At 37.8% G+C, this 16,040-nt stretch overlaps 1 protein-coding gene and 1 long non-coding RNA gene across 2 annotated transcripts in view; both read left to right on the top strand.

Annotated features, from left to right (window-relative positions):
• Positions 1–3,501: 3,501 nt before the first annotated feature.
• On the top strand, positions 3,502–13,837 carry ZNF300 (zinc finger protein 300). The gene is made up of 6 exons (XM_068536239.1): positions 3,502–3,719; positions 4,459–4,585; positions 5,182–5,301; positions 10,433–10,559; positions 10,804–10,930; positions 12,055–13,837. The coding sequence occupies exons 3-6, from the start codon at positions 5,287–5,289 to the stop codon at positions 13,601–13,603; spliced, it is 1,818 nt and encodes a 605-aa protein (XP_068392340.1). The 5' UTR covers positions 3,502–3,719; positions 4,459–4,585; positions 5,182–5,286; the 3' UTR covers positions 13,604–13,837.
• Positions 13,838–14,671: 834 nt separating this feature from the next.
• LOC137759692 (uncharacterized) overlaps positions 14,672–16,040 on the top strand; it is a 35,045-nt gene continuing 33,676 nt past the window's right edge. The window contains exon 1 of the long non-coding RNA XR_011073128.1: positions 14,672–14,859. This is a non-coding gene — a long non-coding RNA (uncharacterized lncRNA). The remainder of the gene's footprint in view (positions 14,860–16,040) is intronic.

Genomic DNA, 16,040 nt, shown 5'->3' with positions numbered 1-16,040 from the left:
TTTCAGCTCTCATACAGAGACGAATAGATGACGGGGATGGGAGGGGCAATTCAGTGTAGTGCAAGAAACTCCAGCTCTGGAGTCAGTTGGACAGGGTTTGAATCTAACTCTGGCCTTTGTTACTGGACCTCAGGCAAATTACTTAACTGTTCTGAACCTTGGGGTTTTTTTGGTAAAATAAATAAAATACAGAGCTGATCTCCCTGTGCTATGCGGTTGCTTCCCACTAGCTATCTATTTTACGTTTGGTAGTGTATATATGTCCATGCCACTCTCTCACTTTGTCACATCTTACCCTTCCCCCTCCCCATAGTCTCAAGTCCATTCTCTAGTAGGTCACCTAGAGGGGTGGGATATGGAGGGTGGGAGGGAGGGAGATGCAAGTGGGAAGAGATATGGGAACATATGTATATGTATAACTGATTCACTTTGTTATAAAGCAGAAACTAACACACCATTGTAAAGCAATTATACTCCAATAAAGATGTTAAAAAAAAAAAAAAAGAAAATAGAATCCACCAACCTAAGTTGTTTTTAAGGTTATCATCTTAATTATACAAAGTTGTAATTTAAGATTATAATCTATTTTATGTTGATTTATTTCCCTTTGGAGAAATGGTTTAGTATTCACTAATTCTGTGTTTGCAGCAACTTAATTGAACATAGCTACCATGAATAAGTAGAATTAACTGTATAAATATTCACATTTTTAGAAAATAAATGGTAATAACAAACTATTTTCATTTTTTTTCTACTTTTTTTCCCCTCATATAACATTATATCCTGAAGTTACCTCCATATTAGTACATAGAGATACTTCTCTCTGTCTTTCTCTTACAGCTGAATAGTACTGTTTTGTGTGTATACTGTAATTTATACAGCTAGACCTGTTAGTAGATGTTTCGGTTGACTGATGTCTTTTGGTATTAAAAATAGTACTGCAATGAGTAACTTTTTTTTTTTTTTTTTTGCCAAGATGTATTTGGGATATATTCCTGGAATGGAGTTTCTGAGTTAAAAGGCAAAAGCTTACATGTAGTGTTGTGGTTTTAGACTCTTTGATAATCCCCTTAAGAGGTAGAGCTCAATTCCCATTCATTTGATTGTGGGCACCCTTAGTGATTCACTTTAAGGAAATAGAATACAAAAGAAGTAATGAGATGTCATTTCTAATTTAGGTTATAAGAAGACTATGGCTTCTGTCTTCTGTGTGCTCTCTCACTCTCTTTCCCTTGACTCACTGGTCTGGGTAGAAGCTCGCCTCCATACTAAGAGGGAGGCTTGAGAGGGAAGACCCCTACCATGTCATGAGGATAATAGAGTAGCCAAAGGAAATCCCCCCATGGTGAGCAACTGAGCTTGGAAATTGAAATGCTGAGGCTTGTCATCAGCTACTTGATTGAGTTTAGAAGCATAACCTCCTCCAGTTCAGCCTTGAAATAATTGCAGCCCTGGCTGACAGCTTGACTGCAACCTCATGACAGACTAGACCTGAACCACCCAGCTAAGCTATTCCCACATTCTCCAATCACAGAAACTATGAAACAGTTAACTACAACAATGTATATAGTTTCAGACTGCTAAATTTCAGGTAATTTGTTACACAGCAATAGATAATGAATACATATAGTTTTGTTAACTATTGCTAAATCTTCTATATAGGGGCTATACCATTTTTCTGTCCCATGAGTAATATATGAGAATTCCAGGTTCCCATGACTTTACTAACACTGTGTATTTCCAAACTAAAAATACTTTTTTTTTTAAACAAGGTAATAGATGAGAAATAGTATCTTACTGTGGCTTTAATTTTTATTTCTTTCATTGTAAGAGAGGACTCCTCTCTGCCTTCTTTTTAAATTAAATATTAAAATAAGGACAGCTTCCCATCATGCTTAGGATAAAGAGCTAACATTTTCACAATTTCTACATGGCTCTGCACAATTTGATCCCTTCCCATATCAACTTCCACTGGTATCACTGCTTTAGGATTCTGAATTAATCATTACTATACCCTTAGTGCATAACACAGTGAGTGACTACAGTGTCTTAAGCACAAGACATGCAATAAAGATTGATGTAACTGTGGAAATTTAAATTGGAGTGCTGTTGGTTGCCCATTTCTTACCCTCTTCTTTGTCTTGACCAAATGTTAGGCCTTTTTCCTCCCCTCATACTCCTAAATTTTGGCTTGCCCCCAAGTTTAAACATACACTAAAGGGTGAGGATATGCGGAACATCCTCCCTCAGCAGCTTATTCTCAGAATCTGAAGACCCTAGAAACATTTCCTGTTAAAGTACCCTGGTTTTGCCATTTGCACACCTCCACCTTTTGAAAGTTCCTGCTAACCCTTCTTACACCTCCCTATTAAAGAAAAGCCTTTTTCTGTTTGATTTTGTGAGATGCTTGCAGATTTCTGAGATTGGTGCATTCTCCCTATTGCAATAATCTTTCTGAATAAAATCTCTTCATATCTAAATCCAGACATGTTTTTATTTGACATGGGAAACAAAACTGCTAATGTAAAATTGCTGCTCATTTAATTACACACAAGCCAGAAATCATGGCTCTTGTGAAATCTATGATGATTCAAAATTGTATCTATTTATGTACAGGAAACATCAGTTTGTTAGTATGCCTTTTTTTTTTAAGTAAAAAAGCTTGATGTAAGGTAAAGCTTATGATAACAAGTGTTTCGTTTGTTCTTTTTTTTTTTTAATCAAGTGATTTTTTTTCCCCTTAAGTCTAACCTCCTCACTCTCTTCCTCTCTTTTCTTTCCTTCTGTTGTTTTAGTCTCCTCCTTCTCTGTCTCAGTCTCCCTCTGAGTCTCCCGTGTTGTGTCCGGTTTCCCACTTCTGTTCCTGTGCTTCCATTTTTCACGCTTAAGTTTCCCATCTCTCTGTCTCCACAAGCTTCTCCTTTGCCCCCATTATTCTTGTTTTCTCCTAGTCTCTGATTCTCATCTCCTCTTCCCGCTCACTTTATTTTCTTCAGTCGGCCTCTGCAACTTGTTACTGCAGTAGTAGTAGTTTCCCCTAGAGAATTCCATATAATCGTTTTTAGCGTAAAGTTCATTATTTCTGTGTGTCCTCTTTCTCTGCTCCTCAGTGAACTCTTCCATCACTCTGACCCCTTTTTCCCACAGTGGAATCTCCAGTCCGCGTTTTCACCCCTCTCAGCAAGTAGAATCTCTCGGTAGGGGGCTGTGCCATTTACAAACACTTTTAGGTAAAGTCGCCAATGAGAATATTTTACTGTTCCAAATTCTTCCTCTTCCACCAAATGAAGCTTTCTAATAGAGGACATTCACTCAAACTTCTTACCCAGTCCTCCTATAAAATCTCTCTGCAAAATTTTGCGTGTTACTGGTTTGTGTAATTCTCCTTTATGTCATCTTTTCCCCCTCCCCTCACTGCCGCGGTGGTACAGCCCAGCCTCCCAATAAACCGAATTCCTCTGCTTGTACGGAACTGGACGGCCTCTCAAGATGGCGGCTCCCACTGAGACACAGCGCATGGGAGCGGCCATATTGCCTCCTGAACAAAGCCGCCCAGGGTGCGGAGTGGGCAAAGCTGCCCGGTACCGAACAGCGCAGGCCCGGGAGCCCAGTGCTTTGCTCACCCAGACAGGAAGCGGGAGAGTTCGCCGCTATGGATGTGACAGCTGTCCCGGGTTAAGCCGTGACGGCCGTTTCTAGATCTGATAACGGAACTGCAGGTCAGAAGGCGGACATGTGTGGTGATGAGTGAGTCTTTTGGATTGGTAATGGGACGGGAGGGGTTCGTGAGTGTCAGTGATTGGAGACTGATGAAGTCACTGGTGGGGAAGGTATGTAAGATTAGGGTTGGGCTTATTTGGGAGTCAGGGATGGGGTGAGCTATGAGGTTAGTAATTGGATAACGGTGTGTCAGTGACGGGGTTGTCTGTGGGATCAGAAATGGTGTGTATGAGGACTGACTGGTGATGACTGGGTCAGGGATTTAGGGGACTCTGAGGAATCAGTGATTGGTGAGGGAGTCTGTGGACTAAATGATGAGGGTATCCATGTGTCAGTCAATGATGTGGTGGGCATGGGGCAGATCTGTGGGGTATGTGATTGCTAGGTCCGAGGATTCAGAGATTTGGAGGGAGCAGTAACGGGATCAGGGCGTCTTGATGATCAGCCCTATTTTTTTTTACATACATTAAAATTTCCACAGGTCATAGGCAACCTTAAAGGTCAAATCTCTTCTCAACCATTATGCCCTTAGTCTGGTGCCCCGCATAAAAATGATCGTTTTGAAACAAGACCAAACAAATCAAAAAAGATAGGATTATTATGAAAAGTGTGATTTTCGTCCTACCACTTTCTAAGTTTATTGAAATCATTTTATATTTTATTCAAGAAACATTTATTGAACACCTGTTGGGTGCCCAGAGATAAGTATGACTATTTCTCCTGGTTGTTTCCTTCCAGATCTATTTTGACAAAGCCTGGAATACTCCATATAAAGCAGTCTGTCTATCATGGGAGCACCCACTTCCTCTGAACCAGTTAAGTCTTACCTACCTGACTCCTTCTGGGACTGAGAAGGATTTCCCAGGTATGTACCTTCTTACGTTAGGGTATATTCCGTTGTATTAGTGGTTCCAACGTACCGCCATTTTTATATGCAGACAACCATACTGTTGAAATCAGCAATAAAAAGTTAAACGGAAAACATCTTAAAATTAACATTTTGGTCCATGAATGTTGATTGGCAGGGAAGTCTGCTGAGTTGAAGGAAAATATGAGAGCTCTTGGGAGATTATTAGAATTCAGCTGCTGATTCCTTTCTGGGGAATAAGGGAATACATTCCTCAGTTTTTCATTTGGTCACTAGCCATTGTTATTGCCGGGGAACTTCATCTTTGTGTATGTGTGTGTGTGTGTGTGTGTGTGTGTGTATTGCCTTATGAAAACATTAGAGTGGAATTGTTGGTTCATAGTGGGGAAAATAAGTTGTTAATAAATCAACAGGAAACATATGTTCACATCTATGCAATTAAAAAACCTTGTCCAAGTTCTGTGTGATCATAGTATGTAGTCACAAGAGGACTTCCTTCACATGATACTTGCTGATCTTTCTATAAAGACCGAACAGTCTTCTCCCACAGGTTGGCCTAACATTTACCTGACTTCTGTGGTGGTTGTTTCTAGACTGGTGAATGTGGAAGCTGCAGTCTGCGTCTGATCTGTGAAAATGTCCTTCTGATCACCAATTTTGCCTTTTCAGGCATCTACCTTTTTAGAAGAGAGCAGAAAATGATGAAGTCCCAGGTGAGTTGCTTTAATTTTTAATTTCTTAAATTTCTTTTTTTGGTTCTTCATACAATCAAATGGAAAAATGAAGATAGCTAAAATTTGGATCAGGGAAAGACAGCCAAAATAAAGATCCAGACCTAGAAAGAGTTGCTAAGTAATATGTAGATAACCTCGCCTGAAACCATTTAAAAAAACTGATGTACCAATTTTTCTTATCTTTCTTGCTGACATCATCAGTTACATGATTTGCAGACCCCTGAAGAGAAAGCAGATATATTTCCCATGGGAAGAAATTATTTCTTGCCATATAAGACTAAGATTTCATTTTTGGGTCTTTCTCTAGGTGATGGAGTGTGCAGTGTTCTCACCAACACTCCTGTGGTAAATGCAATAATAAATTTCTTGTAGCTGTATCACAGAGTGATTTCTTTTAGAGGGAAGTTATCATAATGTCATAGCCAAACTCCTTAACTTTATCCTTTAGAGCTGGAGTCATCAAACTATTGCCTGTGGGCCAATTTCAGTTCTCCAACTGTTTTTGTAAATAAAGTTTTATTGGCAGCACAGCCATGCCATTTGTTTACATATTGTCTATGACTTTTTTTGTACTACAATGGCACCATATGGCCTGCAATGCTGAAATTATATACTTTACTGAAAAAGTTTGTTGACTTCTACTTTAGAGGACCAGATTGATTATAGAGGCTTCCTATTGGCCAGCTTTCTCTACCAATAAAGTCTAGATAATATAGGATGGCTACATTTTGAATGGTCTTCCAAAATATATATTGCTTTCAAAAAGCAGTTCTTAAAATATAATTGTCTGGCAGAGCTTTGGAGAGCAAGGGTCACTGATGCTCTGTACCGTTTGCTATGGTTTCAGAGTTTGTAGGATTACTGTCTAACTTGGGGCTAGTTCCTTCTCTGTGTTTCTGTTTTTAACAGTCTGTTATTTTTTCTCCCTGCCAATATTCACTATATATACAGTATAAAAATCTTTAACTATATAAAAAGATAAAAATTTAAACACTGAGGGACCTTTTAACTTAAACTCCCCTCCTCCTGAGATTATCAGTGTTAACCATTTGTTTCTAACCTTGTGATTGAGCATACATGAGTAATAGTACCAGTGCCAGGGGTGTCTCTTACTTTCTTGTTCCTTTTTTTGGGGAAAATAATGTTATAGTAAACATTCTGTTTTGCAACTTGATTTTTAACTTTACTGTCCAGTATAAAAATTTATGTATACATTTTGAATATCTTCCTATGCCAGTATATAGAATTCTCCTTTATTATTTTAGCAGATCCATAATATATCCTTGTGGACTGGAATTGTTTCTTCATCTGTAAAGTGGAGATTGTAATCCTCATAGGGTTGTTGTGAAAATTGAGTAAAAACCACGCTTAGAACTGTAACTGGGGATGGTTTGTTTTATATTTAAGTATTAGCTATTATTATTATATCATTATTATTGTCAAATCTTGGAATCAGCTTTTGCATTAGGAGTTCTTATGTATATTTTACAGTGGAGCTTAACAAATGAGTTCTATTGTGAAAAGACAGGTGTTTTTCCTTTTTGGGTCTCAGTAGCTTTGGAGCTGTGCTGTCCAATACAGAGCCACCAGCCTCATGTGGTTATTGAGCGCTTGAAATTGGCTAGTCTGAATTGAAGTGTGCTTTCAGTGTAAAGTACATAGTGGGTTTTGAAAATATAATTGCAGAAATTCATTAATAATTTTAAAAGATTTATTACATGTTGAAATGAATTTTGAATATACTGGGATAAATATATATTATTGAAAATAATTTTTTGAATGTTGCTACTAGAAAATTTAAAATTACTTATCCGGTTGGCTTTATATTTCTGTTAGAGCTGCTTTAAAGATGAAAATGGATTTTTTATTGGCCCAATAAATCCAACTATCATGGCTAATTAACTTGCTTGTTAGCTCAGGAAGAAAGATTTATATTTTTTCCATACAGTCCGGAAGTGAAGTAATCATTTTCACACATATCTATCCTTCTTTTCTCCCTCTAACACCTACTCCCCTTCCATTTCCTCCATCTCTTCCATTCTCCCAGTCACTCAAGCTGTAAAAATTGCTTGTAGCTGATTGGAAAGTACAATTTTCCACTGATTATGCACTATTTTACTCAAAATTTTGCTCAAAATTAACAAAATTTATACATATTTAGTATATTAAAGCATTCTAGTATCATTGATAAAGCAAAATTAGAATGTCAGCATTATGTTTATTAATGTTCTTATCAGTATGGTTTCTCTCTACATTCTACATTTATTATCTTCCTCATGTTACTGTTCTTTAGATCACAAGAATATTATTGACAGTGCACAAAACTGTTTTTAACTAAGCATGAAATTTATTTTATTCTCTATAATTTTCATTCATTCCTTTTTAGCAAACATTTCTTGAGTAGTCAATATATGTCACAGGTGCTGGCTGGCTGTGGAATATCTCAAGAGTTACACATGGTTCTTTCTTGGGAAGAATGCAGAGAAAAATGGGGTGAACAGATGTGGAAACTAACATTAACACATAAAAGCTCTATAATAGACATGGGAGCAAGGAACTTTTATAGTCAATAAGGGGGAGCAGCCAGCTTTATAAATAAGTCAAGGATAAGAGTCTTAAAAGATTATTAAACTCTGGGTCATGAAGGAAGTAGGATGAGGATAGGAAACAGCATTTGAAAAAGTAGAAAAGGCTGAGAATTTGAGGAAACTAAAGCGGAGGGTGTCTCATGGAAAGTTTGTCTGAAGGCGGCATTAAGGTAATAAAATATAAAAGGTCTTGTTTACAGTATCAAGGAAGGCATTGTGGAGTACAGTGGTCAAGAACCCAGCTACTGAGTCAGGACACCCGCTTTTAAATCTGACAGTTAATCAGTCATTTATTCAGTGTAACCTCTGGCAAGAAGTGACTTAACCACTGTAATCCTCAATTCTCTCATATGTAAAGTGGGAAAACTAAAGGGGTTGTTATGGGAACAGACTGCTTGGCAGCTTGATGGTGTGAATATGAGACTTGATGTGGGGTGAGAGAAACCTGAACATTGAGATGATTGAGATGAGACTAATTACATATGCTAGAATGGAACCAAAGGAGTCTTTTAAGCAGGGGAATGTTGATATTTAATTGTTTTTTCATTCTGAAAGCAATATTTGATAATAATGGAATAATTAGGGAAAAACCCTCAAAAGTAGTTTAAAATAATACAAATCATTCAGATTCCACTATTAGGTGACAACTATTGTGAACATACATAATGGTGCCATAATTAAAATAGTCAGTTTACCCTCCAGAAACACCTCTGGCTCTGCAGTTACCCAAGTCCTTTATTTCAGTGTCATGTCAATAATTTGTTATAGTTTTCTCGTGAATGTTTCCTGCATATTTCTTAAGTGTGTTTTTCAATATTGCTGTTATAATTGATGTATTTCATTATATTCCTAGCTATTGCATATATATAGGAGAACTGTTAGATTTAGAAGAAGCTAAGATTTCCTTCCTATGAAATGAGGGGATTGGACTAGAATCTTCAAGAACTCTGACATTCTCTGATTCTCTAAATGCAGCTTTTCTCTTTTTTATATGTTATACTTTAAAAATCCTTCTCTATAATTATTAATAAAGGGCTTCCCTGGTGGCGCAGTGGTTAAGAACCTGCCTGCCAATGCAGGGGACACGGGTTCGAGCCCTGGTCCAGGAAGATCCCACGTGCCGCGGAGCACCTAAGCCCGTGCGCCACAACTACTGAGCCTGCGCCCTAGAGCCTGCGAGCCACAACTGCTGAACCCACATGCCACAACTACTGAAGTCTGTGATCCCTAGAGCCCATGTTCCGCAACAAGAGAAGCCACCGTGATGAGAAGCCCGCGCACCACAAGGAAGAGTAGCCCCCGCTCCCAGTAACTAGAGAAAGCCTGCGTGCAGCAACAAAGACCCAACGCAGCCAAAAATAAATAAATTAATAAATAAATTTTAAAAATTATTAATAAAAATCTTCCCAACCAGGTTTTGTTTTGTTGTTATATAATTTTGGGTATTTTTAGAGTTTAAATTTTTGCTCCATCCAGAATATATTTTTTTCTCTTTTCCAAGACATAAGATATCATTGTATTAGTTATAATTGATGTATTTTATTATGGCAGCTAGGGCTGCCCTAACAGAATACCACACACTGTGTGGGTTGAACAACAGAAACTTTTTGTGTCACAGTTCTGGAGACTAGAAGTCAAAACTTAAGGTATCAGCAAGGTTGGTTCCTTCTGAGGGCTGTGAGGGAAGGATCTGTTCCAAGTCTCTCTCTTTGGCTTGTAGATAACTATCTTCTCCTCATGTCTCTTCATACTGTCTTCCCTCTGTGTGTGTGTCTCTCTCTGTTCAGATTTCTCCTTTTGATGTGGACCTCAGTCATATTGGATTAGGGTCCACCCTAATAACCTCATATTACTAATTACATCTGCAGTAACCCTATTTCCAAATAAGGTCACATTCTGAGGTCCTAGGGGTTAGGACTTCAACTTATGAATTTTCAGGGTATACAATTCAGCCTCTAACATATGGCTTCAACATTATTCTTTTCCTGTTAACTGTCCAGTTGTTTCAGTACTATTCATTGAATAATACATCTTCCTCTCAGCTGTGTGTTTTTTAAAAATATTAAACTCAAATCTTTATGTAATGCTAGTTCTTTTCTAATTTATTAGTGCACAGAGATACATTTTCATAGTTATATTCAGTGTGTACATATTAACTTATGCTGTTTTTTTCATTTATTCTTTCATGTATTTCCACATGTTGAAAGAGCTGTATATTATTCCATCAAATTTAAGTAATTGTTTCCTTATTATTAGATACTTGAATTGTTTCCCAAAATTCCTCTCAGCTGCTTTAATGCTGCCCTTATCACTTACTAAATTACCATTTGTATTAGGTAGGCATTTTATGATTTACCTCTTCTGTTTTCCTGTACTGTCTGGGTCTTCTTGCTAAAGGCAGGATTTTACATTGGTTCTCCCAAATACTCTGATACAAAACTAGATGTAGGTATAGTTTTGCATACTATATTAGAGATGATAAGAATGATCACTTTAGATTGAACAGGAATATACTGTTACAGGGGTTAGTATCATTCAAGGATGTGGCTGTGGATTTCACCCAGGAGGAGTGGCAGCAACTGGACCCTGCTCAGAAGACCCTGTACAGGGATGTGATGCTGGAGAACTACAGCCACCTGGTCTCAATGGGTAAGGATGACTTCCCTGTATAACTCAGACTTGTCCAATCAAGTGCCTTTCCTTATCAGTCTCTGTGGTTAGGTGGTTCCTGACATATATAATGACTTTTATGATCTTCGTACCTTCCCCGATGGAGGTCATTACTTTGCTGAGGGCCAAATGGGCTACTTCATTGTAGACCTCCTTAAACTGCACCTTCTCTTTTGCCTTCTGTGCAGTCTATCCCAGTTCCTCTGTGATCTCCATTTAATAGGGCACCCAGTTTCCAAACCAGATGTCATCTCCAAGTTGGAACAAGGAGAAGATCCATGGATCGTAAAGAGAGACATACCAAATTGGATCTATCCATATGAAGATCAGGCAGATGGGCGACAAGGGAAGTGAAATATCAGTTTTTTTTTTAATTGATTGATGCCTGAGGCTTATGTTTCTCTCCTTAGTGAATTCTCTTATTCTTTGTTCCTGTGCTGAGAATTTAGTAGGCATTCAACAAATAATTAATCAGTTAAATAACTGTGAACCTTTATAGGGGATAGCTATTTCTTATTGATTGTATATGTATATATTATGTATTAAATATATATTTGTTTAATATATTTAATATATATTTAATGCATTTTATGAAAAAGGCTTAATAGGCAATAGAAGGCAAATTCCTTCTAAGAACACAGGTTGCATTACAGAATTAAATGTCAAATACTGCTACTGTTTTTAAAAGTTCAGAGAAAATTAGAGTCTAAAGAAATGAAACAAAATTTGAAAAGGCATTTTTCAGAGCATGCAGCTGTAGCTGCTTTGAAAGATATATTGAGTATTGATGATGCTGAGAGAGGGAGGTGAAGACAAACTGTTGATGGGGGGTGGGCCTGAAGAGTATATGAACAAAACCTTGAAGTTAGGGAAATATGGCTTTTCTGGGAGAACTTTGCTAGTTTTATTTGATAATGTGTAGGAGGAATTTATGGGGAACTGTGGAATTCAAGTTTGGATTCTTGGTGTGAATCTGATACTGAATCCACAGCAGGATTTTGGGTTTTTCTGTTGTTTGTATTAGTTGTTAGTTAGGAAAGTAGACTGAGGAGAGTTAAAGTATTTTGAGTACAGAAGAGACCTTGTTTCTTTGGCTAGTGGTGGTAGGATAATACTAGTCAAGTATATATAGCAAATTATAAAATAAACGCATTTGAAAGGTGAAAAGCATTCCCCTTCAGGAAGCAGGAGAAATGGGAAGACTCTAAAAGAGTAATCCAAGATTAGAGTGATAATAACCCAGATAGTTTTCTATCTCCTTCAGGTATAGTTTTTCCATAAATATTTTGCTTTAACATCCTTGTCTAACCATTTCCCTCATCATACTATTTGCTGTCTGTCTTATGAAATGGCCTGTCTCCATCCCTGTTTTGAGTTCATCACCTTCATTGGATCAGTCATTTTTTATACTCCTCTGCATTCTGTTAATTATTCTTTATGACTGTTTTATTTTATCTTTCTTCCCTTTAGACAGGAAAAGTAACCTTGACAACACCCAATCATGTATTTTGGGGTCTGTTTCCTTCCATAATAAGATACTGAAAGGAGTCACAAAGGATGGTTCATTTTACTCCATTTTAAAAGTCTGTCAAGGTGATGGCCACCTGCAGAGATGTCAGAAAAACAGACTTTTCAGGCAAGTAACAGTCATCAACAACAAAACAATGACTGTGGAGTCAGACCACAAATATAATGCATTGGGGAAAATATTTCAAGAATGCATAGGGTCAGATACATCAAGACAAAGACCCCATAACTGTGATGCATTTAAAAATAACTTGAAATCTAGTATTGACCTACCTAGTTGTAATAAGAGCAATTCAGGAAAAAACCCTGATGAGAGTTTTGGATGTGGAAAATCATCCATCCATGGTGTGTCCAATCCTGATCTTGAGAAAATTCACAATCGAGTAATTCCCTGTGATGATAATGAGTGTGGAAACATTTTCAGCAAGAAACAATCCCTTATTCCGTATCAGAATGTTGAAACTAAGGAGAAAACCTGTGTATGTATTACATGTGGAAAAGCCTTTGCTAAGAAGTCACAGCTCATTGTACATCAACGAATTCATACTGGGAAGAAACCATACAATTGTGGTGCATGTGGGAAAGCCTTCAGTGAGAAGTTTCACCTCATTGTACATCAAAGAATTCATACTGGGGAGAAACCTTATGAATGTTCTGAATGTGGAAAAGCCTTCTCTCAAAAATCATCCCTCATTATACATCAAAGAGTTCATACTGGGGAAAAACCATATGAATGTAGTGACTGTGGGAAAGCCTTCTCCCAGAAATCACCCCTCATTATACATCAGAGAATTCACACTGGAGAGAAACCTTATGAATGTAGAGTGTGTGGTAAGGCCTTCTCCCAGAAGTCACAGCTGATTATACATCATAGAGCTCATACTGGAGAGAAGCCCTATGAGTGTACTGAATGTGGAAAAGCCTTCTGTGAGAAGTCCCACCTCATCATACATAAAAGGATTCACACTGGGGAGAAACCCTACAAATGTGCTCAATGTGAGGAAGCCTTCAGCAGGAAGACAGAACTCATTACACACCAGTTAATTCATACTGGGGAGAAACCTTATGAATGTACTGCATGTGGGAAGACCTTCTCCCGGAAGTCACAGCTCATTATACATCAGAGAACGCATACTGGAGAAAAACCCTATAAATGCAGTGAATGTGGAAAAGCCTTCTGTCAGAAATCACATCTCATTGGACATCAGAGGATTCACACAGGAGAAAAACCTTACGTTTGTACTGAATGTGGGAAAGCCTTCTCTCAAAAGTCTCACCTCCCAGGGCATCAGCGGATTCATACAGGAGAGAAACCTTATATATGTGCTGAATGTGGAAAGGCATTTTCTCAGAAGTCAGACCTTGTTTTACATCAGAGAATTCATACTGGGGAAAGACCTTATCGGTGTGCTGTATGTGGAAAAGCCTTCATCCAGAAATCACAACTCACTGTACATCAGAGAATTCACAGCAGTGGTAAAATCATAATGAACTAAAAACACAGACAAGCTTTCAGTATTAGCTCAAGCCTTAATAAACAACAGAAACCTGATTAATTTGATAAATTTGTGGACAACATCTTTATAGAGAAAATTTTACAAGAGAATTTGTGTCTGTAATGTGGTGATACCTAACTCAGCAAAGATGATGGGAAATAATTACATAAATGAAGGACATTTCACCATGATATGTAAAGCTTTTAAAGACATGAACTGAATGGTCAGTAGAACAAATTATGTATATAGAATATTGTCAAATTACATATTCCTTATTATACCATAACAATAAACACATTGTGAAATTGCTAATATTAGCTTGCCATTATTTTGGCCATGTACAGTAATTCCCTGTAAAGGACATGAAGAAAACTTGAGTTAAAAAAATCAATTCCTAGAAACTGTATTAATGAGGAGGGGCTTGGGAGTTCCCTGGTGGTAGGACTTGGCGCTTTCACTGCTGTGGCCCAGGTTCAATCCCTGGTTGGGGAACTAAGATCCTGCAAGCTGTGCAGAGCAGCCAAAAAAAAAAAAAAAAAAAAAAAAAAAGGGTGGGGGGCTTAGCATGATCCCTAAATATACATGTAAAATTCTTATACACAGATGGAAAGATAGGTTGATCAGATTTAGTAAAGGTGATAATTATACATTTTCTCATCTCAAGCATATAAGTTGATCTGTATCTCTGGAAGGACCCTGGACCTTGAAATTGATGCTTCTTGACCAAGTCTCCTCTTTACTCTCCCTTACTGGGAATTTGGTATAGTGGAAAGACTTTGGTACTGAACCAGATGGTTTGGGTTTTAATCCTGGCTCAACTACTCAAAAGATTGTGTGACTTCAGGCAAGCCTACTTTACCCATCTGAATATTTTTTCTTATTGGTAAATAAATGTACAGTGTAGAGCACATTTTCAGTTAATATTAGTTCTTTTTATCTTTCTATTGTCCTATAACAGGATGCTAAGACTAATATGACACATCTGAACTTGCTTTGCAGTCCGGATACTCTGCTTTTGTACCCCATTCCTATGACTGATTAATTTAACTGTCTTTGACCATGGTAGTCTTGATTCTTGGTGTGTTAAAGTGAGATTTTATTATACTTTTATTATTTTTTACATACATTTATATAAGCCATTGTGTTTGCACATAAAGACCCTGTCTAATGTCACTTTAGTTCCTTTATGACCCCTGTCCTGCAGCTGCAACTGTTCTCCCTGGAACTGAGGACACTTACAAAGGAAAACTCTTGGGGTAAGAATTCATGCCTGCCATAGATTTGAGAACTTAATACCTCTAAAATATCTCCTGCCCTCCTTCCTGTGGTCCCACATATTCCTGCATGAGCAACTTAAAATGCGGACTCCTGCTGGAGCCGCTCTGAAGGAGAGCATACCTGGCAAGGATGAGGGTGTCTATATGGTCAAACCTGGTTTACCCATGATCGCATTGTTCTTCCCTTTGTTCCTACTTGATTCCTTCACATTTCATGCCCACCTTATCCCCTTCCTGCATGGCTGAACTATCTATTATGAAACTGGGTGAGAATCTCTGCAGGGGAGAGGGCATACCTGATGGAGAGGGATGTGGGAACCTGTGTGGGCAAATTTCTGGTCTCATTATTAACACTGAGTTGAGAGCACTGTCATCAGATATAACTGGCCGTTCAGATCTGGGATAGAAGGCCTAAAAGTACATCTCATGGGTTGAGCTACTCTGAGGGTTCCTCATGGAAGATGTCCTAACTGGCTCTTATGGAGACATGAGAAGGACAAGGGATCATATTGGGAATGTAGAGAAATTTAGTGAAGAGGGGGTTTTATATAGTGACAGGTATGGACCTTATATAGGTTTAACAAAGATTCACAGTTCCCACCTCATAGACTTCCCATTTGATCCTTCCACTGTTACAGCTCCTGCGCAGCCTCATTGATCTGATAGTGGGTTTCTATAAAAATCTCATTTCAGATTTAGCACCTCCTGGTTTAACATTTCACCAGCTTTTTTTTTCCAGCTTTTTACTAGAGGAGCTAGCCAGTGCAATGAGGCAAGAAAAAGAAGCAATAGGCATATTCAGATTCTAAAGATACTTAAAAGTTATTGAAAAGATTTGAATACAACTAAATTAAAAAGAAAAAAGCCAATTCTACAATATCTATTCCAGAAAAGAGTAGAGGAGGGATCCCTGACATATTTTATGAGGCTACCATTATCCTGATGCTAAAGCCAGACAGAGACATTACAAGAAAAAAAAAATTAGTGACCAGTATTTCTCCTGAACATAGCCACAACCATCCTTAACAGACTATTTGCAAATCAAGTCTAGAAATATTTTGAAAAAAAGAAGTACGTCATGGCTAAATAGAGTTTAATTCAAGAATGCAAATTTGGTCCAATGTACAAAAAATTTTTGGTAAAATTCAACATACCAATAG

This window comes from Eschrichtius robustus, chromosome 2, assembly GCF_028021215.1.
Source record: "Eschrichtius robustus isolate mEscRob2 chromosome 2, mEscRob2.pri, whole genome shotgun sequence".
Lineage (NCBI taxonomy): Eukaryota > Metazoa > Chordata > Mammalia > Artiodactyla > Eschrichtiidae > Eschrichtius > Eschrichtius robustus.
Note: the sequence above shows the minus strand (reverse complement) of the source record. Positions and strands in the feature narration are given on the sequence as shown.

What these genes read in the sequence shown, in the direction of transcription:
- ZNF300 (XM_068536239.1), top strand. An exon ending in CAGCCACCTGGTCTCAATGG is followed by an intron (nt 10,560 to 10,803) that starts GTAAGGATGACT and finishes TCCATTTAATAG; the next exon opens with GGCACCCAGTTTCCAAACCA. An exon ending in GCAGATGGGCGACAAGGGAA is followed by an intron (nt 10,931 to 12,054) that starts GTGAAATATCAG and finishes CCCTTTAGACAG; the next exon opens with GAAAAGTAACCTTGACAACA.